This window comes from Falco biarmicus, chromosome 9 (assembly GCF_023638135.1).
Source record: "Falco biarmicus isolate bFalBia1 chromosome 9, bFalBia1.pri, whole genome shotgun sequence".
Classification (NCBI taxonomy): Eukaryota; Metazoa; Chordata; class Aves; order Falconiformes; family Falconidae; genus Falco; species Falco biarmicus.
The window spans coordinates 13,807,947-13,835,656 of NC_079296.1; the positions used below are offsets into that span (position 1 = coordinate 13,807,947).

At 41.3% G+C, this 27,710-nt stretch overlaps 2 protein-coding genes across 8 annotated transcripts in view; both read left to right on the top strand.

Moving 5' to 3' along the window:
- The first annotated feature begins 339 nt into the window (after positions 1-339).
- Positions 340-11,173, top strand: GLE1 (GLE1 RNA export mediator). Its single transcript, XM_056351353.1, has 16 exons — positions 340-494; positions 905-1,129; positions 2,155-2,280; positions 2,478-2,626; positions 2,961-3,021; positions 3,300-3,554; positions 4,361-4,589; positions 5,180-5,295; positions 5,480-5,549; positions 5,886-6,028; positions 6,902-7,092; positions 7,566-7,695; positions 8,038-8,142; positions 9,143-9,225; positions 9,394-9,457; positions 10,076-11,173. Exons 1-16 carry the CDS (start codon positions 399-401, stop codon positions 10,142-10,144), a joined length of 2,112 nt encoding a protein of 703 aa, XP_056207328.1. The 5' UTR covers positions 340-398; the 3' UTR covers positions 10,145-11,173.
- A 1,941-nt stretch (positions 11,174-13,114) lies between these two features.
- Positions 13,115-27,710, top strand: part of SPTAN1 (spectrin alpha, non-erythrocytic 1) — a 53,508-nt gene continuing 38,912 nt past the window's right edge. For 5 of the 7 annotated variants that reach the window (XM_056353043.1, XM_056353045.1, XM_056353044.1 and 2 more), the window contains exons 1-6: positions 16,410-16,457; positions 21,787-22,026; positions 22,648-22,773; positions 25,274-25,414; positions 26,573-26,719; positions 27,344-27,477. In XM_056353043.1, the coding sequence (XP_056209018.1) occupies positions 16,425-16,457; positions 21,787-22,026; positions 22,648-22,773; positions 25,274-25,414; positions 26,573-26,719; positions 27,344-27,477 (821 nt within the window). In that variant the 5' untranslated portion in view covers positions 16,410-16,424. Of the gene's footprint in view, positions 13,322-16,409; positions 16,458-21,786; positions 22,027-22,647; positions 22,774-25,273; positions 25,415-26,572; positions 26,720-27,343; positions 27,478-27,710 lie in introns of those variants that run through there. The other 2 variants (XM_056353047.1, XM_056353046.1) reach the window with 2 other exon arrangements.

Sequence of the window (27,710 nt, forward strand, 5' to 3'; positions counted from 1 at the left end):
GCCGGTGCAGGCAGCTGCCTGCCGGCCCCCTTGTTCCACGGGTGTTTCCACGTTTTCACAGATTCATTTATCCTGCGTCCCAGGACACAGGCTCCAGTGCAGGCTGGACTCCAGCCCGCCCCCCTTCCCGAAAATATACAAAATAAGGGAAGAGCGGTGAGACTGCCCCTGCTTCGCCGCCCGGCCCGTTTCCCCGCCGCAGCTGCCCGCGAGGCGCCCCTGGCGGAACTCGAACCTTGGCTCCTGGGGGAGGGGCCGCAACCCGCCTGCCCGCCAGGGGGCAGCCGCCGCCCTCATGGCCCGCTGCGCACGGGGCGCGAGGCGGGCCGGCCGTGCCCCGGAAGCGGAAGGGCGGGCTGGGGGTCAGTCCGTTGCCGACCGCGGCGGAGCGGGACGCCATGGAGACGCGGCAGCTCCGCTGGGATACCCTGGTGGCCCTGCGCACCTCTAGTAAGGGCCGGCTGAGCTACCGCCGCTGCTGGCTCCGCGATGAGGTGAGGGCTCGCTGCCGGGGGGCCCCAGGCCCGTGTGTGCTGTGGGCGGTGGGGGAGTCACGGTCCCGGCCCCCCGGGGCTGCCGATGGAGAAGCACCGGCCCCATGGCGCTTGGGGCCTGAGATACCTGCCCCGGCCCGGTGCTGCCCCTGCCGCCCGCTCCGCCCCCGCGGGCCCCAGCCTGCCGGTCCGGGGGCTGCTGCCGGGGGAGGGCTGGGGCGCGGCACCGCGCTGTTCCTCAGCGGGAGCCCTGAGCGCGGCGTGAAGAGGCCGCAGCGGGAGCGGCTAGACATGGTCCCGAGCCGCGGTGGTAAAGCGCCTGCTGACCTGTGCGAGTGGCTTCAGCGCGGGTGAATGTGCCTTGGGTTCCTCCATACGTCTCGTATTCACAGGAAGCGTTTTCTCTGTAGGATGTCTTGGAAGGGTGCATGTCTCCTCTTGAGCTGTCCCCTTATGCTGGCTGGGTCCTAGACAGAGTGATTAAGCAAACAGCCCAAGAAATCACACCCTCCGAGAGTTCAACGCCAAAAAAATCCACTCCCCTTGCAAACCGGTCGTCTTCTCTGGAGAAGGTCACGTCTGGCAGCTGCCAGGGCTCTCCCCTGCTTTCATCTACAGAGCTCAGTGAAACAAAGGTAGTTCTCTGACCAGAATCTGTATGGGTGCGGATAGAAGAAAAAAATGCACTAACTTGCTGCTATAATTATCTGATAAAGGCTGGTTTATGTTCTGTTAATCTGTGGGAAAAAATGTGCTTGGTTTCAACTTTTTGTAGGATAAACAGGTGATTATAAAAATGGCATTAACAAGATTTCCATAGAACAATGTTTCATAGTAGGCCAAAACCAAGCTTCCTTTTTCACCATAACTAAGGAAAATTTAGTTGGAGCTATAGAGTTCTATGGATTAGCAGCATGGGATTCATTCATTTCGAAGCATGAGGTCACAGAGTAGAGTCTGTTGAGTCACCCCCTTGGGTTCTCTGTAGTCTTTGAACAACTTAGGTTACAGCTCTCGTTTACAAGGCAGAAGGGTAGGAAGCTGTGCAAGGAGCGGTTGAGTTGTGGAGGTAATGAAGTTGATGAAGCACCTGAAAAGAAAACAAACGTCTGTTGCTGTGCATTAGATTATGACTTCATCACATAATAGTGATACTGAGCAGCAAGGTCTTGCATCATATTGGCCCCATTTAGACTTAAGATATTTTCCTCACAATACATTTCTTAACTTCTATCAGATCTTGCTTCATTATAACAGAGTCTGAAATGCCTCCTGAAGTACGATTATACTGAGTATAAACCTGTCTTGACTTCTTAATGTTAACATTCTCCAGTGAATGTTAAGAGAATGTGGAGAGTCTGCAGCCTTTCTAGGTAACAGCTTTTGTGAACGTCCTGTAGGCTCTTGGTATCTCTCCTCCCAGTTTTAGTGACTGGGAAAAGTAATTATCTCAACCTCATATATGTGCTGGAGGATATTCAAAATGGTGAGGCTACACTACTGGGGTATGTAACAACTCTAAAAAGTTACGTGTTGCTGGATTCTTTTGTCTGTTTCTCTAGAAATAGTATGCAGTTTAGGAGACTTGATTTACCTGGTTTCCTCTGAGTAGCTGGTACTGTACTCAGCCACTGATTTTGCTTATATGCTGACCATGCAGGGGAATGAGGATCGTAGTTTTCTGGAAATGGATCAAGAAGTCTTACAAGCAGTTCTGCCATCTAAAGTTACAGAAGTTGAAGGCTGCATTCGAATGTACGAAGAGATGCACAGGTTGAAAGGAAAGGTAAAAAAAAAACCTCAGGGTGTGTGTGAATCACAGGAGAGCTACATAACTTACTGTTCTACTGCTTCTACCAGAGCACTGTTACATCAGGTTATTGTAAATGCTGGCCTACTTTGGGAAATTATTTTGTATTTTCTTCCGTCCAAATTCTGCTGGTTGCTGCATTATGGTGCGTCTGGCACCTCTGCAATCTGCAGGAAGAGTTAAGGCAACGGCAGGAGCAGCAAGAGCAGATGGTGAGGGCAGTGTATGACCTGGCAAGTGAACAGCTGAAGCGCTTTGATGAACTGAAGGAGCTAAAGCAGCATCAGGAATTCCAGGATTTGCAAGAAGTAATGGAGAAGAGGTGAGATTAGCTCTGGTATCCTTAAAATATTGTAGCATTTAATCAAAAAGTGAGGATTAATTTTTGTGCCTGACAATTCTGTGCTAGTTACTTGTGCTTGAAAATCTCATCTGCTGCTTTTCTTACATTAACTATCCTGTTTTTCTTGCGGTGTAGATCTCCAGCTACTGTTGGGGTTTCAGTTGTTAGAAAAAGGCTATGTTTGTGACAGTTAAAGTTCCTTTAGCTTGGCTCATTTTAAAAGTAACTTGCTGTGTGTTTGTATTTTATCTTGTTCATGTATTTTATCTTGTGTGTGTCTTGAATACAGTTTTTCTGTGTTTGTGTATTGTAGCTCAAAGGAGGCTCAGGGACAGCAAGAGAAGTTGAAGGAAGAACACCGACACAGAGCAAAGGTCTGAGACTTTTAAGAGTTGTCTTTCAACTTCAGTAAAAGACAGTGGGAACTGGAAAGACAATGGATTTATCTGTATTTACATGGTACCCCTAGAGTGAGAGTGTATTGTCTGATGCTGTCTTAGACACCTGCTACATTGTTGTGGGAATGCAGTAAGGGCACACGTGTTGTAGGAGCAGAAAGGACCTGTAAAGCCAGAGTTGTTAGACCAAGAAGGAGATTTAAAGCTGGAGTTATTTAAGTATTCTCTGTCCCTTTTGTCTCTTTTTACCTCAGGTATTAAACCTAAAACTGCGTGAGGCAGAGCAGCAGAGGCAGCGTCAGGAAGAGCTGGAGCGTTTGCGTAAGGAAGAGGGCCAGGAAAGACTGCGTCGCCTTTATTCCATCCAGGAGGAAGTGCTGCAGCTTAACCAGCAGATTGATCCCAATTATAGACACAAAGACTTGCCAAGAATTGATCTTTCTGCATACAGTAATCGTGGCAACCAAATCTGTGGGCTGGTGTCAGGACTCATCCGCACCACAAGCGAGGTAGAGGCTCTAGAGTTGTTCTTAACTTTGGCTGTTGTTCTTTCATAGAGCTTCCTGTATTTGTCTTCAAAGGCAGCTTGTTATGAGGCCATTAAATGAGATGTCACAGAAATGTTTTTAGGTATTTATTCTATAAAGCATCTAATTTAAAAGGAGGATTATTTTCTATGGCACTTTAGCTGTTCTCTTGAGAATGGCTTATAAAAATGCATGAGGATTTCTAGAGGAGAAAGATTCAACATTAAAATCCTGTAAACTCTTGATGCTGTCAGGTTCCTGATCATCATCAGGAGACAACCTGATGACAACCACATCATGTGAGACAACCACATGGGACAACCACAGAAGCAGAGTGGTTCATAAATTGTTAAATACTGAATGCGTTATGATTGTCCTATACTTGTAAGCCTTTTTACAGTATCTAGGTTTCCTTAAAATTTCTTTTTCTCTATATAAAGGTGGGATACAAACCTTGAAAAATAAAACACTATAAGGCTAGTTCTCTGTTCCAGCTTGTCAAGGCTTTGCATTGGGGTTCCCTTACACTTGTTAAAGTGTGTTCTTAAATCTTGTTGTCCAAGATCTTGTGAAATCTAGTCATGGACTACTGTTATTTACTACTGTTCTGACCAATATTACATACAAATAAAGGAGAACAAGGTATTTTCACCATAGAGGATAAAATGTGTAGTTGGTTCCCAGATTGTCTGAAGGTTAATGCTTCAAAAGGCTCCTTGCTCTTGCCATTCGTCTACAAATATGGAACAAAAGATTGATGCTGTACTGCCTCCTCTGTTTCTTGGCAGAGAGGTTTCCCTACTCAAGTGGATGTGGCCAATACTGAACGAGCACTGCAGGAGATGCGAGGGTTGATATCCAGCATGCAGCAGGAAATCGCTGCAGCCGTGGAAGAAAAAAGGAAGAGAGATGAAGAGGAAGAGAGACAAAAGCAGCAGGAGTTACTGAAAAAAGAGCAGATGAAGGCTCAGACTCCTGCCCCTGCACAGCAGTCAGGGGGAAAGAAGCAGAAGGAAGGTTGGTTAGGCTCCCCCTGCCGCTGCCTCCTGGCTGTTTCCCTCCTTACATGCTCTTTCTGCTGTTAAGCTGAATACTTCTTTGGAATCTTATTGTTGTGATGACATACCTGCTCAGAGAATTTACTTTAAGTGCAACTAGGACTGCTGGCAGGAAACTTCAAATTAAACTGATGCAGGGTAAATTTATGACTGTATTAACTGGAGCAAAACCTGCTCTTCCTAGGCAGGACATTACGCCATGTATTTACTGAGTAACATTGTGCCTTCTAGAGAGTGTAGATGGGTCACGCATGGTATGACAAAACATACAAGGATAGAGCACGTAAATGGCTTCCTTCTTGAGAGTAAGTGAAATCCATGTATCCTGCATGTATAAGCTACTATGCTGAAGAAGAAGGACTCCTGTCTAGCTTAAAAACTTGTGGTTCACTTATGAACATATCTTTCTAAACTAAATTCAGGGGAAAAAAGCACTCATGCAGCTCTTCATTCCTTGCAATTGTTTAAAAAAATTGTTTTCTTAAGGTTTTCTAGAGTTTTGGGTCTTTCTTAGTCTTCTGCTATTTTTTTTTCTTTTCCTAATATCAGGACTTCAAGTTAAGGCAGAAGAAAGTACTATGCAGTGGTACCAGCAGCTTCAAGATGCTGCTGAGCAGTGCATTGCTTCTTTCAGTGGACTCAGCAACTGCAAAGACAACAGTGAGGTATAAAAAATGGTTAATACTGCTGAAGAGTGATTATCTTAATTTCTAGGGGAAATAGGACAGCTTTCATTTAGAAAAAGTCAATACTAACAGCAGCCTCTATTAAAAGTCTGCTCACCCAAACTATCATAGTAGTTTACTTGTCTGTAAAGGTTTTTAAATTGTCTGTCTGTTTGTTCTGCAGGTTAAGAAGATAAAAACAGAGTTGCAGAAAGCAGCTACAATCCCTGTGAGCCAGATCTCTAGAATAGCAGGTCAGGAAAATGCCAAGAACCCAACTCAACTGAAATGCCTTTTGCTGTAAAGATTGTAGTAGGACACAACACATACGATGTTTCTGTAATTATCTCTACAGCAGAAAGCTGTTACACATATAGTCCAGTTCTTCGCAGCAGTGTTTGCTTATGTTTTGAAGGTCTGGTGCTTCCCTCAGAGGCATCTTGTTTCATCATGATTAACTCAACATGCAGTTTGAGATGCCTTGCCCTCCAGGACGTAGGTCTAGTTCTTGTGAAGTTGATGTGGTCTGATTAAGACTTGTCTGCTCTTTCCTAATCTTCTGAATCCATACATTCCTTATACGTTTGCAGGCTCTCAGCTGAGGGAGATATTTGACAAGATCAATAACCTGCTCTCTGGAAAGTCTGTTCAGAGTGGAGGGCGAACTGTATCAGTGACTCAGCATCCACAGGGTCTGGATTTTGTTTATTACAAACTTGCGGAGAAATTTGTGGTGAGGAAATTTTCTCATTATTGGGGTGGCAAAGGTAGCTAGTGCTTCAGTAAGTTCTTTTGGACATTTTCCTCTGTCTTCAACTGCTAAGAACAAAACTACTAGGGGTTTAGCTTGCAAATATTAATGTTCACATTGATTAGAGAAAGTGCTTTGTGGATTAAAACAGGCAAAAGAACTTGGTTTCTCGTTTCTCTTCCCCTCCCATTCCCTATTTCCTCTGGGAGGAAGAACTATTTTAAGTTCTAGGCTGGCATGTTACGTATTCTGAACCAGTTAAGTACAGTGTTAGTGGAAAACAGGTTAATAGTCGGTTTATGATCTATCACAAAACTGTATGTATACTCAAAACTTCACATGTTGGCAGAATTGGGGACAAAAAAGAAAGCTGAGGACCAAGAGGCAAACTTCTGTCCCTGTTGTGTAGTTAGCACCTCCCAAGAAATGAAGTGTCATTGTTCAAGTTGCATTTTGAAGTTGGCAATATATTTTCTCTATTCTTTATTTGCTAAATTTGGGATGTTTGAAGCTTTCTTTTGTCCCTGCAGTGATAAATACGTGCAAAAAATAGCCCATGGAGTAAAACTGTGAACTGATTTGTAAACATTTGAAAATGATTGTTTGGAGTGAAAATATCTGTGCATCCTTGCGCTTTGTGCCTGTATTTGCTAACCCCTTCTTTCTGTCCTGAACCAAAATTTATTGTCATCCTCTGTGGGAGCTAGGGACATAAGGCTTTATCAGCTTTTCTGTGGTTAGCTTACATAGCCATAGAAAAATGAGGAACCTTTAGTAGAGGCTAACTACACAAAAAAGAGAATTTTTTTTGTCTGAGAAATGGGGTGGGGGCTGACTTTCTTTTCCCCGCTCCAGAATCAAGGAGAAGAAGAAGTAGCTTCTCACCATGATGCAGCTTTCCCAATTGCTGTGGTGGCTTCAGGAATCTGGGAATTACACCCTCGAGTAGGAGACCTCTTTTTAGCTCATCTGCACAAGAAGTGCCCCTACTCTGTGCCATTTTACCCTGCACTGAAAGAGGGGACTTCCATGGAAGAGTATCAGAGGTAAATGTATTACTGGACTTCTTCAGCATAAACACTGCAAGAGTGAAGACTGTATTCCTTCTCGTGAGTGAATTCCACTTTTCCCCATCTGTGATGACATAGGCACAGTGTTGTGCTGGCATAGCCTCTGGAGATTCATTCACAAGTGCGCAGCTCCCTGACCCTGTTTCCCAGGAGGATGCTGTGTCCTTCAGCTTTGGAAGTGCTCTGTTGCTTCTTCTTCCTTGTCCTTCTCAAAGAACAGTTGATAGCCATAGCTTGATTCGAGTTGAGATACCCAGTACAGAACCTAAATATTCTATGTGGTATAAAATAGTGGAACATATGATCCAGAGGGTAATGATCAGCCTTTATGATAATTCTCGTATAGTTTTGGAGTATCCCTATTCTCAGTACAGTTGACTTTAAGTAAGCTGAGAACTCCAGTGAATGTGTTTTGCTGTACTGATACTGGAATGTCTTCTTATACTTAGAATGCTTGGATATCAAGTTAAGGATTCTAAAGTGGAAGAGCAAGATCATTTTCTGAAACGGATGTCAGGAATGATTCGTCTTTATGCTGCTATCATTCAGCTCCGGTGGCCTTATATAAACAAACAAGGGGTATGCGTGTATGGCATTATATTTAGAAACTTGTTACTATCCCAAGAGTCTATTAAACGTATTTGTAAACTGGAGTTGTAGTTAAAGTGTGCTGAACTTAAACCAGCTCATAATGTATTTGAAGGGAGATGGTTATAACCATAATCCACAAAGTGATGCACAGTAATTTGTAGTGTAGACCCTTACTTCCTTTTGTCATATTTTCATAATGATCAAGTCTTATGTTAGGCTATTATAAAGTAACTTTATAAAGGAGAAAGTTAAACAGAAGACTGCCTGTTTTGATAATAGCATTTTGCAAGTTATAAAACAAGTGGTGGGTAGCTTTTTGTTGCTTTATAGGCACATCCTCATGGGCTGAACAATGGATGGCGCTGGCTTGCTCAGATGTTGAACATGGAGCCTCTGGCAGATGTGACAGCTACACTTCTTTTTGATTTTCTGGAGGTAAGCAATGTGGAATACTGGTGGTTAAAGGGGTGTAAATTGGTAGCATTTTAATTTCAGAAGGGATTGCTGAGGTGATGTTCATTGTGATTTTAACAGCAGGGTTTTTTAACTTGTCCTTATTCCTTCAGAAAGGAATGTGAGTATTTCCACATTCTTGCAAATACATAGCTTTGGAGCTGAATGATTTAAAACCTGAAGTTTTCATACATGCAACTTCTGTTGTTGTAGTTGGTTTTGTTTAAGGTTCCTGGTATTTTAAAGATAGTCGCATGGTCCTATAAGAATAAGGTCTGCTAAGCACTTGGTATGAGTTTGTGCAATGCAGGGAGGTCCTGTGGCCCTGCCAGCTGAATTAATCCTGAAAAACTGGATAGGTTTTCCAGGCTGAAAAAAACAGGTCCTGATGTTTATTATTAGCATATCCTAAGATACAGGCCTATGCTGAATAAGAGCCAAAGTTAAAGGCTGGAGTCAGGGGAGACAAACACTGTGGAACACAAGCAGCTTCTGTGCTCATCAGGTGCCTTCTAAAGAGCTTCAAAAGCAGCAATGAGAAAGTAAAGTACAAAGTGAAATAACACCATGGGGATTCTGCTAGTAGTGGTGAAGTTTGGGCAACATTCATCCTATAAACTCACTGTATGAGGAAAGCTGATGAATCCACACTGCAGTCATCAAGATGAGGAAATGATCACAATATGTCCCAGCAAATGGTATTAGGGAAGGGTAGTATTTTCGGGGGGGAGAGTGGAGTGAGAGGAAGAGTAACGTGACGCTAGTATCAGTGGCCACCTCACAGTCAACAAGAAAAACAGGTCACTGTGGTAGCAGGCATGGTGTTTAGAGGGTTTGCTTGTTTTATTGTAGATGCAGGTATATTACTTTAAATGTGTGGATAAAATATTAAGTGGTTGATGCTGAACGGGTTCACTGAAGTTGTCATGCTAGTCTGAAACGCAATTCTGGAATCTTGTCTTTGTGGATTTCTGTACTGTAGGTGTGTGGCAACGCTCTCATGAAACAGTATCAGGTTCAGTTCTGGAAAATGATGTTGCTTATCAGAGAAGAGTATTGCCCAAGGTATGATATCTGTGGCTAGGAATGTAAAATAATCCTTGTTTTTTACTTCATGTTTGCTCTTAAATAACTCGTCTGTCTTTTCCAATTTCTGCCATTAACCCGCACACCTACTTGTAAATCAAACCCAACTTTCTAAGTAGATTTTGAAACATGCTGTTTTCTCTGCAGAATTGAAGCAATTACGAGCTCTGGACAGATGGGCTCTTTAATGCGTTTCAAGCAATTCTTGGAGGTAAAGCAGTTTGGGGTTTTTCTTTGTTTTCAAGGGTTTGGAGGTTTTTTTCCCTTCATTCAATGTGTGCATCATTTTGATAATGAGGCTGGCGCTGCTTGCAGCATACGTGATAATCCAGACCTGTCACTGTGATGTAACCTGTCTTTTGTAACTTTTCAGTTACTGAATTACTTAATGATAGTTATGATGTCAAATATCTCACTTCTTTCCTACATTTAATTTTTCTTAGTGAAAATACATTTTAATTAGAAATTAAGTTCAGTGAGACTAGTTGCAGTGAGAGGAGATAGAGAGGTTGAGGAGGATTCTGCTGAGTCATTTCTATGAGCTGTTTTTTATTGGTTGTTTGCTTGTTATCTGTTGTCCTGATTAGATAAAAGAGGAAGTAAACACTTTGAACTGCCCTCTAGCATTTTTTTTTAGCATTGTATTTGGCATATTTTTTTAAGAAAGCTTGCAAAACTGTAAAATACTTGATTATTTAAATTGGTTTTTGAATGTTGACTTAGATTATGATATTAAAATATGATAGCTTCGGAGTTTATACTCTTAAATTCCTGAGACAAGATGGCAAATTAAGATACACATTGTACTTTGTCTTTCTCTCTCCACTAGGAATGTCTACAGAAGAAGGAAATTCCATTACCAAAAGGCGCTCTACAGCCTTCCTTTTGGAGAGCATAAATCAGTTTATATTTCCTTCCTCCTGGATGTCGGTGCTTTGTGACCTGGCTCCCTGTTTACATTTAAAGGAAGATGTTTTCTGGAGTCTAATGTTTAATTTGTCAAGATTTACATGGGTCAGAACAAACTCATGTTTTAATTTGTTGCAAGTAAAGGAAAATTATTCTTCGCTTTGGATTTTTGTAAATTTTTTAGGTATAGTAAACTATGGAAAATCAAGGAAGTTTCCTTGATATGTTTAAACATGTGGAAGATGTTTTAAGCATAGTATCCATATGACCTCTGGGCTTCAGAGATTAAAGACCCCTGGACTGAAAATTTGCACATCACGTTCTGTTCATAGAGGGGGGCATACAGCTTTATGAAGTCTTAACAGAGTAATCAATCTCAAAAACTTACTGCTAGAACTTTATTTTTGTATTTATTACATCTGTCTTTTATAACGCAGTTTTAATTATGCTGATATACTTGCATCCTGTTTGTCTCAACAACATTGTAAAACTACAGTGAGACGGGTAAAAGGCATTTTGCCTGGCAAGTATTGACACCACTGTTGAATGTAGCTTGGCTCCAAGAGGCAGAGCTCTTGATGTAAGAGAGGTAGACTCACTGTTTTAAAAGGTTTTCATGGATAATAGTAACTTCAAGGGGGAAAGAGCAGAGTTCCTGGAACAACAGAAATTCTGTGTCCGTAATCCATCAGATGGATGGAAGCTAATAATCCATTTTCTTATTACAAAAAAAAAAAAAAAAAGTGGCAAAATGGTGCGTTCATTCTAGCACTTTTGCTGGTGTTCTGCCATCATTTGAGGGGGATGAGGGGGAAACGGTATGCTTGGATTACCTAAGGTGCATTTTATAAGGGCTCCTTTTATGTTAATGGATTTCTTTCTTATTATGTTATGGTATTTTAAGTATCAAGTACTGTAATATTTGTACTAAGGGTGAATTATTCTGAGAACAGTTCATTCTAGAAATCTGTTTAAGTTAATATTAAAGTTTGATTATTTCTTTCTTACTAATCTGAAACTGATGCAGTTGCGCCTTTTTCTATAGAAGGATGGTTAAGAAAATGTACAGTTCCTTTGTGAATACAGGAGGCAGATAGTATGGGAGATGGGAGTGATGGGGGATGTGTCTGATTTATGGTGTGCTGTCCTTGAACTATTTTAGTGGCCTCTTAAGATGAGAAAATTTTCTTCTGAGTTCTAGAAAGTAGTGTGTTATTTTTGCAATATACTGTTGCAAATTAAAATTATTATTATTACCAGATTAGTTTTTGTTATTCCTAGAGGCTGCAATTTGAAGCTGTAGAAAGTGGAGCTGAGGTCATATGAGAATCTGAATTTTATTTTTATATAGGTCTTGAGATTTCTGAGAAAAGGTTGTAACATATACTTTGGAATTCAGGCCTCTACAACCTTTAACCTTGCTTTAAAGTTGACTGGTAATAAGTTAAATTTGTGTTTGGTTTATATTTTTGTAAACCGACTCTGGAATTCTTTAGATTAGTGTTACCTGTGATTGTTCTGTGGAAATCTTCTGCTAGTATCCTTTTACCAGGTAACACTGAAGTAATGCCACTTTCATTAGTATCCTAGAAAATGTTTGGATTTTTTAAACTGAGTGAAGATGTTGTAATTACATGTCTACAATGATGTTGGAGACTCACTTTGCCAAGATAGTAATTGGTACTGTCTGTTCTAAACAATTGTCTGCCTGTGCCAAAACACAAGCAGTGGTTTGATGATGTATATATAAGATAGAATAGCTTGCTGCTTTTTTGCTGACAGGTACTAGGATCTTCTAACATTTGGTGGGGGAATATAAGTATATAGTTTTGTAACTAACAGACATGGTATCCTTTTCTGCCTTGGTAAAGGGCATCCAGATACACACTGTTTCAAAAACACTAATAAGAATTTCTAACCAGCGCACTTCAAAAGAAACATAATAAATCAATATTTATTTTTAGGTGTAGTTTAAGGTTGCATCTACTGCTTGAACTGATGGTTGACTTGTATTATGGTATTCTGTTTTTTGTCATTTTAGCAGTTTTGAGTGTTGCCTATTTGGTGTGATGATGCAGTGCAAGTAAGGTCTTATACATGATTTGTGGTATTTTCGTATGCATATTCATATCAAATATGACAAAGGAGAGCATCTTGGATGTGAAAATACTGTGCGTTCGGGACAAGATGCATGAAAACTGCTGTGAGTCATACTCTTCCTTGGAGACAACAGTTCCAAGCAGTCCCATGGGCTGCGATGCAATGTCACTGCGAGTGTGCTTTTTCCATTTAAGTACTTTAATGAAGGAAAGTGTTATTAGCTCAAAAATCACTAAAACCCGCTCACCACTTTGGACCCCTCAAGTTCTTGCTACCTTACCAGATCTCATTATAAAAAAAAAACCAACCTACTTTGCTATGTCTATTTTAAACATCTAGTTTTTACTAAAGGCCCATTTTCCTTTGAATTTATGCATTACCTTTTCAAAAATAGATTTCTCTTGACAAGTGTTAGCAGCCTTTTGATGTGAAGCCCTTGCCTGGCAGCTTTGTGATCGTGACACTGCGTGCTGCTTCAAAAGGATAGCCTTACCCATAATTATTTTTAATGATGTAAAGCTAATGAGGCTGCGGCTTTGAGTCTGGCTTACTGATGTGAACGGTAGAACCTGTCACCTCTATCCTCTGCTCTCCTCTCAGCCCGGCTGAGAAGGGGGCGGAAAACCCAGCTACCGCCATGCCGCACGACCACTCTCTCCGATTCCCGGTGTCACCGTGTACCTTCGTGCCCGAGGCCGGTCGCCGAGGGGCGCTGAGGCACCAGCCTGAGCCCCGCCGCTGCTGAGGGGCACCCACGGCCCGCCGCCGCCCAGCCCCGCCTCTCGGCTCTTTCCGGCATCGCTCGGCACTTTCCGGAACCCCTCGGCTTGCTCCGGCTCTCCTCGCATGCGCCGCTGCCGCGGTTCGCCCGCTGAGCTCAGTGGGTGGGGCCCCGCCCGCCCCATCGTCCCGATTCTTTCCGAAGCACTTCGGTCTCCGACGGCTGGTAGCCCGTTCTGCGGCGCTGACGTCACCTCCGGCTGCCTTATAAAAAGGCGGGCGCAGGCAGCGCACAGCGTCTGTGGCGGAGGGTGCGGAGCCGGCGGCGGATCTGTGCACCGAGCCGGTGAGGCGGCGGGCGGGGGGGGGCGCAGCGCTCGCCTTCGCCTTCATCCGACCCCACCCGGGTAGATCTGGCTCCCGCGCCCGCTCCGCCGGCCGCGCTGCGGAGGCAGGTGTGCGGGAGCGCGCTTCCCTCAGCCGCGGCGGAGGCGAGGCGCGGCCCGGCCCTGCTTGCGGGGCTCCCTGCGGCTGCCGCTCGCCCTCCTCGGCGGCCGCGGCTGCTGCCGGGGGGTTGTTTATTTTTTTATCGCGGGCAGCCGCGGCGGCGGTCGCGGTCTGTCCGCGGCTCGCCGGGGCGCAGAGGGGAGGAAAGGGCGGGGGAGCGGCCCCGGGCGCGGCGCGGATAAAGGGCAGGCGGGCGGGGAGCGGCGGGATCCGCCCTGGGCAGCCTTGACCCGCGGCAGGAATTTCATTCAGCGCCCTGGGAGGGGGTGAGCGGGCGGGTGAACAACAGTGACAGCGGATCCCCGTCCCCGCGGGGAGCGGGGGGGCCCTGCCTTGCCCGCCCTTCCCTTCGCCCCTGTCCGGTTTGCGGCAGAGCCCTCCCTGAGGAGAAATGCCGGGGGGCAGGCGGAGAGGCTGGCGCTCTGCGGTAGCCCGGCGGAGGGGGTTCGCTGCACAGCAATGGCTTCCCTCCGCTCTGGGCAGCACAGCCCTGGCCAAGGTCGGGAGATGTGGCGAGGAGCGGGTGTGAGAGGAGGGAAGAGCGGCGCGGCCGAGGGCCGGTGGCCGGAGAGCCCCTTCCTCAGGGCGCCGAGCCCGCCGAATGGCGAGCACAGCGGAGGTGCCCGGCGGAGCAGGAAGACATTTAAAAGAAATCCTCCCGACCTGTGTGCCTTCCGCGTCTGTGTGGGCTTGGTACGCAGGGCAGGCTGCGGTTTCCTTCATGAAAGAATCAGGGTTTGTTCCTCCCCTGATTAACTTTTTTTTTTTTTTTTAATTTAACATAAATCAACGTAACGGTAGTCAATTATTTCTCAGTTCGTTGCCACATACACTTTACCAGGTTACAGTGATGCACATCTACATTGCTTGGTCATAAATATGTACCAGTAGAGTAATCATTTGCCCTGATATTAAGGTAGCCAATTGCCCGGATAAGCAGTTGTCACTGTACGTTTTTTCAGCAGGTCCGTGTTGACGGTTTAGGATTTTTAGTAGCTGTTCTATGATAAAACAGCTACGTGTGCCAGGCAGGCTAAAATGTACGTGACTGTTGAGCAACCTTTCATACATATTTAAATAGGTTCTGAAGAGCGGTCATCTGGAGATGGCGAATGAACACGTTAGGGGGAAAAAACCCCCACAATCCCAAAAAAAACAGCTCAGCCTGAAATGGTTCTATATCTTTCTGGAAAACAAATAATCCATTTTCTTTTGGCATTTTGTTTTCAGCAAAGTGCCAGAAGATTCCGATGACTGTATTCACAGAAAGGCCTTGGTCAGGGATTCAGATTTGTTCAAAACAAATATTAAATCCCACTGTGTGATTTTTGTATTTAAATGCAACTAGCAATGAGTTCTTCCATGAAATATCATTTATCATTACTTATAAATTGTGCAGAGAAAATAATGAACAAAAGACTGAAAATGGGATGCTTTCTGCAGCTTTGTGTGCAGGATCTGTTACTGTAGTAATGGAATTGTTGAGCTGGGAAAATCCTTGAACCAAGATAGCAGTCTGTATTATTCACAAGAAGTAAATTATTTCCATTACTATTGAAAAAACCAACAAAACATCCATACTAGTTGGATTGAATTAGAAATTCTATTTTAAAATCAAATGTAGATGTAACACTTCCTTGAGATCCACAGTTGATGAAATTAGCAATCATTTGTGGTTGCTTGCTTTATTTTTAATAACAAAAGGTAGCAGCAATTAAAAAAATTTTGAATGTCAGAGACTGTTTTTTAAGCTTTTTTTTACACATTTTTCTCCTGCATGGTAGAAAGGCAGGAGAAGCCTTAAATCTCTTGAGACAGGGTGGTACCTCTTGGTGTGAAATTCCTATTTCTCAACTATTACATTTATAACTAACCTTAGTAATTTAATGCAAATAACTTATATCTTTGCTGCCTTATTTTTGTCTATTCAATGTATTTATGAGGTTGTAATTGTTTTATTCATAAATACATTGCTTTTGGGGGGCGACATATTGCTTCCCCTGTATTGGAGGAAATAATACAAATTTCTCCCTTTTCTCTGTTGCATGTTAGTGTAGTGTGGGAGTCTGTTTTTTCCATTTGTCCCTGGAGTGTAGGCAGCAGAAAAATGGGGTGGAGCAGACTGCAGATGCCGTTGGTGGAGATTGCCAAGCGTCATCCGGCATTGTGCTCCCATAGCTGACCATGGATCAAATGGAGTGGCAAGCTGCCTTCTCACTGCTGCAGCTGATACATTATAAGCTATGCAGATGCTACGAGAGATATGCACTAGCTTCAGCAGGCACAAAGGCACGTAACTGCAGTTGTCCATGAACTGCTTCAGGGATTGTACTGTACTCACGGCAAAAATGTAGGGTTAGGGGAGGCAAGGAAATTTTCAGCTAAAAGTTCAGTGGGTTAGTTACGCTTAACAGCTACATAATTGGCCATCTCAGAAAATGCCTTCTGTCACAGCTCCTACTTACCCATTTTTTTACTGAGGTAGTTGAAAGTAAACATCCTTGTAGAGACTTATATTCAAAACCTTCTGAGTTTCTGTCTTTAGATTAAGGTACCACATTTGATTATGCTTTAGCAAGATGTGTTGTTTGCCAAATCCAGATAATTTTCTTTACTTTCTGTTTTGACCTTCAGATTATGGTATGATTTGGTTTTTTAAACTTAACTGGAAAGGTTAGTACATACCAAATTAAGTAAGTTTTCCTGTTGATATTTGTAACCTTTTTTTTCCACGGGGGCATCTGTCACTCACAATAGCTTGCATAACAATAACTCCAAATTGTTGTATATGGCAAGGAACCAAAAGGAAAGTATGAAACGTGTACTGTGACAGGAGATATATTTAAAAAAAAAATAAAAAATTAAGCCGTGTCCTTATGCTAGTCATTAGTTGAATGTTATCTTGATTTCCCCCTCCCTTTTAGACTCTACATTGCTCCATCATGTTGTCATCGTTTCGTAAAGTCAAAGTCCAGGTATTTTTACATCATGCATGAAGTGTCATCGCCATACTTGCTTGCCTTTATTGCAGTGACCTATTTGTAACAAAAAGCCATTTGTTTGAGAGTTTGTTCTGTATAGCAGGAGCTTTATTTTTACTTCAGTGTTGAGTCTGGTCCACCTTTTCTTTAATACTTTGATTTTCCTAATTTCTCTCTGTGATGCATGATGTGATGTGTGAACATTTTATGGCTGTTCAGTATGGTTGGGTTTTGATGTGGATTAGTTTTCTAAGATATTTCTGTTTTAAAAAGTACTTGAGCAGTATCTTTTTACTTAACAGCATCTAAAAATTAACCATGATAAAATTTACATTGTAGAACATTATGTGTTTGAAGTTGGCTTTGGTTCCTGTTCCCATCCACTTGCACAAATTTATAATCCTTGTATTGTTGTGGTGTAACTGTTCATACATCTGTGTTGTTTTCTGTTCAGCGATGATAAAATGAATAGGATGAATGGACCAGAGTTCAGCTGGGTAACACAAGCAACTAGATTTTATTTGGAAATTCTAGTAATGTAAATGTTTATACTACAATTAAAATTACAATGAAAAGATAACAAATGGGAATGGAAAATGCTGAGGTTAACTGTATAATATCACATTACCTGTAAACTCTGCATTTCTGCAATGCAGTCAGGGTAATTTGCTTTCTCAGGAGTCTCAGCAGAGTGCCATCCTTGCCAGCCCTGCATAGTTTTATCAGAGGTCTGTGCTGGTATTAAAACAAAGCCAAAAAAAGCCCGTGTACAAAAAAGGCACCATATTCAGAATTTGAATAGTGGAATTAAAATTTTAAGGCTAAAAATCTTTAAAATGAACAGGTCTTCCTTCCGTATTTCAAAAGTGTATAGTTAATGTTGTGCATAAACCCTCTAATCAGCCTAAATCACTAGCTTTGCAGCCTGATGTAGTTCAGACGTAATTTACCTTTTTTCTTGTAATTCTAGTTTCTTGTGTCCCTGTAACACCTATTCTAATTTTCAGTCTTGTTTGAATTTTACCTGCGCTGCGGTTAGTCTGTTATGAGTCTACGGCATTAAGCAGTGACTTCAGTACACCTTGGTTTTTTGTGCTGCAGCACTTGGCTTATTTTTCTGGCTTGTAATTTACGGAGATTTGAGGCTGTAGGTGACCCTCCTTTACAGTAACCAGGAGTATTTGAGTGCAGGGTTCTGCTGCACCTAGGTCACCCTCAAAATGTTATTTTGTAGATCTAAATTCATAACAAACCAAATGACTGGGCATTAATTTTGTCTCCATAGTGTTTTAAACCTCTAGCATAGGGTATGTGACACCACATCCTTCAATATGCTCATGCAGTTCCCTGCACAGGAACAGAAGCCAGTGCTGCACATCCTTTTCAGGATTCTCTTTTATTTACCTGCAGTACTAGACATACTAACTTAGCGCTAAACCAGGCAGTTGCAGTGTGTTTGTGTTCAAGACATACTTAGTGGCTTGCTTCTTCCCTAGCGTTTTGAGGAAACTGTGAATGGGAGAAATGGAATTTGGAAAAAATGTCCTTTTTTTTAACTCTGTCCTTTCCTTTTGAAGGTTATTTTCACATTCAATATTAGAATTCACATTTTTTTGCTTAAAGAAGGTCAGCAATCCATTCCCGTTCCCCAGGAGGGAGTAGCCAGTATCAGTTAAATGTGCTTTTGACAAGACTTACGATGCATAATATCGATGAATGCCAAAAAAGGCGTCAGGCTGCTCATGTGTGCATACTTGGGAGGCAGGGAGCGTTCTGGTAGGGAAAGTACTCCTGTTACAGGCTACTCCTAGGGTCACATACGCTGAGTATGTGTAATGCGCATCAGGACTTGGCTTAAGAGAAAGTCATTTTACTACATCTTAAGATAGTGATCTTTATGTACTGATCTGATTACTTTTCAGGCAAAGGAGTTTAGTTTTAAGCTTCATGTAATTGTTTTTAAAAATAAGCTGAAGTCTTATGTATAGCACTGAATGTATTTTACATTTGAGTTTTTAAATCCCTGAAAACATGTTTTGGTAAGGGAAATGCTGACAGCTCTTCTTTGTGCCTGCCCTGGTGGCACTGCTGTAATTCCTCTTTAACCCACCTCGATACCACTGTTTCCCCAACTTGAATGGTGTTGCTGACATCATCGTTGTTGCACTGCGGTGTCTATAAATATCTGCAGTTGTATATTCCCGTGCAAATTTTGGTCTACCCTTATGTATAATTTGTATCATCTGGGGAAGGCTCATCATTTTAGATCGGAGGATGACAGTAATAAGTTTGTTTTGGGTTTTTTTGTCTTCAATTGGCTACTACTTTTTGTTGACTTCTTTTTTTTTTTTGTTTTGGGAAAAAATACCACCACAATGGTACGATGTGAAGAAATGTTTCTGCTTTTATTTCTTTTTTTTGTAGTTAGACATAAGATGATGAGTGGCATTCTAAAGTTAGTCTTACAGCATAGAAGTACAGCGGCAGATGCCTTTCAGGACAGCTACGGTGCACGGGTTTGGGGACGCCTCTGGGATGCCGCCTGGCTGGGCTGTGCAGAAGGCTGAGGCCACGGGCAGGAGCAGGCTGGTGCCATTCCTCCTGCCCACGCTGCCTGGAAGGTTCGCTCTGCCTGACCTTATCAGCTGGCGCAGGCAGCGCCGGGAGGGGCCGCAGGCAGCAGCCATGTGGGGAATGTTGCCTCTGCGTGATGACGAGGCTGGTTATCTGGGGTCAGGCTGGGCACATCCCAGTATGAGCTATGTTTTTCACATTAAAAACATAAAGCGCAACTTGTCGGTGGTTCCCTTGGTAGGTAGGGGTGCAGAGGGGCTTCCTTGATGCTTTTGACTGGTGTAGTTGAACCTGGATGTTCAGCAACGTCTTGGAGAGCTGGTTCGTATTCTGGGGGGTGCTGCAGTTTGAGCATGAACCCGTTGGAGGTAGGCTGCATCATTCTGCGGCATCACGGACTTCTGAGTTCAGAGCTCCCCAGTGACTGCTGATCGCGCTCTGGCAGAGCACAGACTTGCTGACGTCAGCTGATCTGCTGCAGGAAAGAACAGTCTATTATTGCTAGACCAAAGCACTTCTTTTACAATTGACTAGCTCGACTTACTGTAGTTATAAAAGGAGCCTTTCTTTTAACAAATTCCAGCAAAAAGATGAGCCAGATTGCATGACTTGTGTGGTGAGAGGCAAACCAGCTACCAGGCTAAATTACAGGAGGTCTCCTATTTGCTTTTCTAAAATGTAAAAATAATTTAAATGATAATTTCAATAATTCTATTATTTGCATATTTAAATACTTTAAATATTTTAATAATTTAAAGTGATTTAAAATCACTTGAGCTGTGGAGGTTATTTCTGATACTGAGATAAAAGTTGGTAGCAAACCTTGTACAGTGTTCCAAGGACTAACTGGGATTTCATTTTCTGCCAGCAGTGCCCATAATCGGAATAAGCAGAGGGCCAGGCTACAGTCATGCAGTACATTTAGACCAACTGCCACTTCGTTATTCCTAAACACAATTCAGTTTAAAAGAAGTGGTGTCGGAATTCACACACATTTTGACAGCACAGGAGTTTTTAGCAATAACTTGCTATCTTGGAGGGAAAAGGCTGTTTGAAAGAGCACTTGAAAAACCAGCTGCTTTCTCAGGGAAAAAGGATCTGTAGTTGAGCTCAAGTTCTGTTCAGGGTTTTGATCTTTTAATGCTCAGATACCCTAATCGAGTGGAGCTGTTGGTGGCACTGCCAGATGAAACCTAGACTCCATTTATGTAACATGGTCTGCACAGACCAGGTTGTGTTTTTTTTCCTTGCCCTCTTTTGACAATGATGAATGAAATGCTCAAGCCTGGAAGAGACAGCAAAGCTGAATTTTCTTTCTTTCCTTAAACTGCCGCAATGCAGTCGGGGCTCAGAGTTCACAGGAGTAATGCCTGGTGCTGAAATGGCTGTCCTTTTGCAGGGTGGGACTGTTGGAAGAGAGCTCGGGAATGTGTGAATTCGCCCCCATATGTTCCTTTCTGTCAGATGGTCTCTTTACAAGAGCTTGGAAACCAAACAGAAAACATGGCCGTATAGATTGCTTTCCAACCTGTGGAGTTTTTCATAAAATTGTGCAAGATACGTGTCTAAAGCATGTGGCTAACAACTAAATAACAGTTTAATATTTAACAACGCATTTTAAGAGGTTGCCCGAGACTGGTTTTCTTCCCTGTCTTTGATAGGATTGGTGAGAAGTACATTGTAGCTTGACGCTTACAGAATTTGTAATAAAAGCATTGAGCTATACATGTAAATGCTTGTACATCTAGACATCAATTGCATATTATTCAAGCGTGGAGTGTTTGTTGCAACAGCTTCTTGATATGCAGAGTGAATTGTCAATAAATACCCAAACTCTGATGACAATAACGGTACCACCTGAATTTGTGTTACAGTTCTGTTCTAATGCACAGATCTGTTATTGAAAATTAAGTTGCTTTTTGAAAGTTTAGGAACTGAAAAATAAAGGTTATCCCAATTGGAATAGAAAGGAGATAAAGCAGAACAGTAGTCAGTTCTTGAAAACACTAACAGGTTTTAGTACCTAAAGCAACATACAGGGGTTTTCAGTCGAAGTAGTCAGAGCAAGATTACACATTTCATTACATGAAATGATCCTTGACTTACTTGTCTAGTATGAAGCACTGTGAGGCTCTGTGTGGGCTTTTGAAAGGTTATGTTGGGGGGGGCAGGGTGGGTTTGTAACTTTTTTTTAATTGAGAGAACAGAGAGGAGATGTGATCCATGGGGGGTGGGGTGGTGGTGCGCGCCTGTGTGTATGTATAATGTATATAGACATATGTAGACTAGTTAGCTGTTTAAAGAACAGTAATATTCTTAACTTCAGTTTATCTATATTGAGTACTTTACATAAAATGTTTCCAGATTTTATATGTTGTACGAGAAACATTTTATGTCCATATATCTACATATATATATATGCACAGAAACACATTTTTAACGTTTGTATTAGACACTCGCATGCTATAATTTGGGATGACATGGCCTTTATATGACTGCAGCCATGTTTTCCAAAAGAAGTAATGTTAAATGTCTGTAAATATTCCTTGCCCATTATTTTCTTCTAGAAGCATGCATTTACTTATTTGTATGTAAAGTATTTCTATTTTTATACCTACCTGCACACACAGAGTAAGACTGTAAGTAAATCACATGCAAGTTTAAAATGGCAGGCTTTTCTTCCATGGATCTCTTCCTACCCTACCATTGTTTTATTATACAAACAAAATGGGGTGTTTTTGGCTTTCAGAAAATGGATCCAAGTGGTGTAAAAGTGTTGGAAACGGCAGAAGATATCCAAGAAAGGCGTCAACAAGTTTTGGACCGTTACCACAGGTTCAAGGAACTATCCTCTCTAAGGCGCCAAAAACTCGAAGATTCCTATAGATTCCAGTTTTTCCAGCGTGATGCTGATGAGCTTGAAAAATGGATCCAAGAGAAACTGCAGATAGCATCCGATGAAAATTACAAAGACCCAAGCAATTTACAGGCAAGTCCTACTGCCATTTTATTTTTCTTGTACCTTGAATTTTAGGGTGTACCAGGTCAACTGGGATAGACAGAACAAACATCTAAATGTAGCTTGATCTGAGAGTGATGAAGAAAGGTGGATGCAACTACCCTTGCAAAGTGTTTAAGAGCCTGGTTACTTTGCTGATATAATTGGAATATTTCTAGTAGTGAATGAGATGCTAAATCAGCATGGAAAAAGTTACTCAATGTAATGTGGTGTAAGACCAGCTTTGTTTAATCCTAGAATTCGTTGGATGCTTTGGCTCTGTAAATAAATTTGAATTAACTCTTACTGTTTCCACAAAAAAAGATATTTGTAGAAAATAAAATTGTATGGGTGGGACTAGCTGACAGGTTCTTAGATGTTTGAACTCTCCAGTGTAGAAGAGCAAGCACAATAATGAAATGACAAAAATTGGGGTGTTTGAATCTACCCGTGACACATACGATACAGCTATGATTTTCCAACTATGCTGTTTTATTGTTTGTTTGTCAGTACTGAATGTGCATAAAATACACTAAAAATCTTGATGCTTGGAAATGTGGAGGAGGGCTATGCACCAAATCTCAGTCACATTCTTTCATGTTTTACTCGTAGGGGAAGCTGCAGAAGCACCAAGCTTTTGAAGCTGAGGTGCAGGCCAATTCAGGAGCTATCATTAAACTGGATGAGACTGGAAATCAGATGATTAATGAAGGCCATTTTGCATCTGAAACCATAAGAGTGAGTTTTAAAGCCCTTTTTTTGGTTTTTTTTGTTGTTTTTTGCCTCTTACAGGCTTCTCCTTAAACACTTTTTGCAGATTGCATGGATAACTATATTCTAAAACACTGTTAAAAATTCTATAGGTATTTGATCTAGTGAAATCACAAGAAAATTTGTGTTTGTAAGGCTTACAGATACTTTTCTCTTTCACGAGCACCCAGCTTATATCTTTTCTTGAATCCAGTTCTGAGGTGAGCTATCTACCAGTGGAGTCTAGGAACTTGAATTGGAAAAACGTCAAGATGTGTTGAAAGTCACAAGGCAAATGATTAATTATACTTGTGGTTCTTCCCAGAATGGCACAATATCAAGAGGCAGCAAATTCACAAGGCCTGGTGTCAGGGGATGTTGACCGCTCATTTTTGCTTATATATAGCATTTTGATTTTCTGCAGTAATATTTATAAGTAACACAAACAACCATACCAGTCAACCTCAGACATCTAATTTCTATGTGCTGTAGCTCAGATCAGTTCCCTAGTGATCTTCACTTTCCAGTTAAGTTGTACTGGCCATATGTTCAGATCTGTTGGTGTCCTACAGCTTTTTCTGTGAGCTCCAAGTACAGTGCTCTGTCCACTCTGTTTATCCAGCAGTGAACATCTCTTAGGACATCTGCTTCCTTAATAACAAGCAGTAAGCTTTCTTCAAATCCGTTTCTGAGATTGAGTGGTTTTTTTCTTTCTCTCTAAATCTCCCAAACTGTAATGCAGTGACAAATGTTTTTTTAAACTCTTTGCTGCTGGACTAACTAGATAGGTTTATGTTTGACAGTATTTGAGTGATAATGGATGTTTTTTAAAATTCTGAGCAAACTGTAACATGTCATGATTTGATAGTTATCTTTTACTCCTTCTCCTCTGTATTCTCATTTTTCTCTGGTTATGTTAGGGTTTTTTGTGCTTAAGTGTGTGCATACACGTGCATGTGCGTACCCCACCAGTAAACACTTATGTTTTTTATGGATACCAGCTTCTTCTCCAGGACTCATTTTGTTAAATTTGCTGTTTCTTGTGCCTCGCTTCTTTCAGTGTTGGTTATGGCTACATTTTTCCTTAATGCAAAGAACTTGTTTAAAGCTTTTTCTTTTATGATATTTGGATGTGAGCAGTTTATAACTTTTCAAAAGGAGAACTCTTGTGGTATTTTTGGAATGATTATCAAAACTTACTTGATATGTTCATAGTTTCATTATAACTAAGAAAATATGGCGGCTAAGGAAAAACAGATACTTTTTTTAATACATTATATAATAAACCTCCCCCCCCCCCAAGGTAATGATTATTTTAGAAATCTCATTGTGATTGTATAATCTTTGCAACAAATAGGAAAAAAAAAGTGATACTGTGTCTTAGCTACTCAACGTAATTTGTTACTTGTGTTCTGTTTGGAGTGGTAATTTGCCTTTTAATGGTTCAGTCTTTCACGCCATACCGGACTGCACAGCGCCCCATAGTAACGGCCACCCAAGTTGGGTCCCACATACGAGTAGGTGAAACCTCTGGCTGTGCAGTGCAATTTCTTTTTGCAATACCTTCTTTCTTCCTTGGCTGACAGTTTGCACTATCCTTTTGGGCAGTGCTAGGAAATGGAGTGGCATGAGCTCTTTTCCTACCTTGAAACCTACCTAAGTGAACTTTCCAAATTAGTTACATGGGTGTCCACCCATGCCAGATGTTCAAAAGCTTCTCTCACTGACTTTTAGGTTTCCCATCTCAGTGAGCCAAGCTTTATAGATGATGGGTGGAGCAGATATTTCCTGTTTTGCAAGTTGTGTGTCTGTGTGGGAGTGTGGTTTTTCTTTTAGTTGTCTATAAAATTTGTGGTTGCTCCCAACAGTTCTGAAAGGCAGAGAGTAACCAGAGAGAGACTCAATATTAAAACTAGTATTTGCTCCTAGTATTTCAGTATTATGTTGCTTAACAATGCTGGCTAAATACATTAACTGGTCAGTGCTAAAAGAAATGGTTAAAATACTGTGAAGTGGCACACGTTTGACTTGAAACAAAATGTGTCATCTTAAATAAAAATGAATTCTCAAATGAAGATGAGATTAACTTACTGGGAGTTGTTCAGTCTTTTACATGGAAGTCATTTGAAGGGGACAGCAGCAAGTTTTTGGTCTAGCATTGGTCTAGTATTTAAATCAGATTTTATCACAAAATGTTTACCTCATAGTTACATACACATAACTATTTGATAGCTTCATTATTAATAACAAGTGTGTAAGTACTCACTTCAGTAATTCCTAATTTTGTATTGTTACTTAACTTCATTTGAAAACTGGTGGTTTTGAAATTTGAAAACTGGAGATGAAGTTAGGAGGTTTGTCCACTCTTTGTCTAAAGTAGAGTTTGGGATATACAGTTTTGGAAAAAATTATTCTGTTGAAGTCAGGAAGGGAATTAATCTGATCTTCTCTGATACAGGATTTTAGTAACAACATCCTATTGTTCTAGACTCGGCTCCAGGAGCTACACCGACTATGGGAATTACTGTTGGAAAAGATGAGAGAGAAGGGAGTCAAACTGTTGCAAGCACAGAAGCTGGTGCAGTATTTACGGGAATGTGAAGATGTCTTGGACTGGATCAATGACAAGGTATTTTATTACCTACTTTTACTGTGATCTCAATGGGAAATTCAGTGTGTTTGTGTGGAAATTTTCTATCAACATACAGTTGCTGGAGTTCAGGTAGTCCCAGAGAGCTTTTAAAGGCATCTATACATTTTATTTAGTTTATGCATATTGCATAAGCAGTAGGTATGCAAACTACTATTTGTTCTTTTGCAGTCACAACAAGAGAGGTATTAGACTAAGAGGAAGCCTGCATGTTGGAGAGCATAGTTAAACATAATTTTTTTTTTTGCTTTGAGGAGACTTTCTTGTTTCTCATTGTAATCAAATTCAGGTTTTCTGTAACGGAAATCTGTAAAAGCAGGTAAATGTGTAAAAACGGAAATGTGTAAAAGCAGGTGGTGTTTATAAATGTTCTAAATTATCTGTTATAGAAAGTAGCTGGCAGAGTGTGCATGATTACTTAATGATTGGAATATCTTTAAATAAGCATTGTAAGGACATTAGGTGCAAGAGAACTGTTGTATCTTGATTCTTTGAACTCTGAGGAAACAGACCACAAACCACACTATGAACAAAAAAAGGCCACAAAATGATCATACAGGTTTTCTTAATGATGGTTTGCTATTTTGTGTCACTGTGGATTCAGACTTTAAACCCTGCATAACTGTTATGTGATGGTGCACTTTTCAATAAGAAATCTTGAATCAGAACCTTACAGCAAATGCCCGTAAACAATCTAAAAATGTAAACAACTTCTAGTCACTGTGGGTACTCCAAAATAGGATGGGCAATTATTTTGTAGTTTTAAAAGTATGTTTTTTCTGTGTATATTTTCTTGCAGTAATTAAGGTTGTTGTAGTAGCGATCATAGTGCATAGAACAGAAAATTTATGGAAGAACTGGTTATATTCAGTAACATGAAAAATCAGTAAGAGCAAGCAAGATGAAAAAAATAATACCCTTGGTGATCTTGCATGTTTTCTATGATAATTGACAAGTGTTGGGGGGATTGGAGTGGAGTTTATTGGAGGAAACTAGTTTTAAATCTGTCTGTAAACACAGTGATTGTAACTGTCTTTGACCTATTCAAAATTAGGACAGTTTGCTTCCTGATTTTTAGTATTGATTTCCCATGGGATATACTGAAATTGTAATGGTTTTTTTCCCTTGATTTGCTAGGAAGCAATAGTGACCTCAGAAGAACTTGGGCAGGATTTAGAGCATGTTGAGGTTTTGCAAAAGAAATTTGAAGAGTTCCAGACAGACCTTGCAGCTCATGAGGAAAGAGTAAATGAAGTGAACCAGTTTGCTGGCAAACTTATCCAGGTAAACATTTATGTGTGTTGAAAATCTCCCTTGGCAGGCCTGGTATAACAACAAACTTTTGTCTGCAACTCCCTCTTCTCCCCTCTGGCTTGGTAGCAGATCTTTAAGCTTTACTCCGCATGTGTGTAGATACTTGGCTATCTTAATTTTAAATGGTCATCATTTGATTTACTTGTTCTGCTGAACAGCTTGAATAACAGGCCCAGCTGAGAATGTTCCTGAAAATGTGGAGGGTAGTGATTAGTAAGAGAAACTGTTGTGTTTGGAGTTAAATGTGTTTCCCTTGGACAGCCAGGATTACTATTATCTTTTCTTCTGGTATGTCATCTGGAGCTTGATCAAGGAATAGAGACAGGGCAGGAAGTACTGTATTCCAGGGAACAAAAGATACTGTTTACAGCCCTCTTCCCATTGACTAATCAGTACATAGGGCAACCTAAACTACTACAAGAGTATTGAATGTTTACACAGTGAGGTTTTGGGGAAATTATCAAATTGAGTGATCATCTGGAAAGGACAGTGATTACAAGTTCCTCTCTTGAAAAACAGCAGTGTTTTAAATTTTTGTCAATGGATGTAAAACTGCAGGACATATGAAAATAGCATTTTTCCTTTGCTTGCCAGGAACAACACCCTGAGGAGGAACTGATAAAGTCCAAACAGGATGAAGTAAATGCAAGCTGGCAGCGTCTTAAGGGGCTTGCCCTTCAGAGACAAGGAAAACTCTTCGGGGCAGCTGAAGTTCAGCGCTTCAACAGGTAATGATCTTGGCTGGATCTACTGAAGTGATGTAATAGTGTTGTGGATGTTTAGTGATGCACTCAGCTGCATACAGTAGTATGAGAAGAGCTGCTGTTGTCTGTTACATTTTTTTTTTTGCTCTTCCTCATGACTTGTTGATTGAGGACCTTGTTCTAGAATTACCTTAAAATAGTCATTCTGATTTAGCTTTTCAACACTTGGCAGTTTTGTTCATTCCTGCTAATGGCAG

Bases quoted from the DNA above. Each gene is read 5' to 3' on its own strand.
- GLE1 (XM_056351353.1), top strand. From the start codon at position 399: ATGGAGACGCGGCAGCTCCGCTGGGATACCCTGGTGGCCCTGCGCACC. The intron at 2,627-2,960 runs GTGAGATTAGCT...TGTGTATTGTAG, and splicing joins CAAGAAGTAATGGAGAAGAG to CTCAAAGGAGGCTCAGGGAC. The intron at 5,550-5,885 runs GTCAGGAAAATG...ATACGTTTGCAG, and splicing joins CCAGATCTCTAGAATAGCAG to GCTCTCAGCTGAGGGAGATA.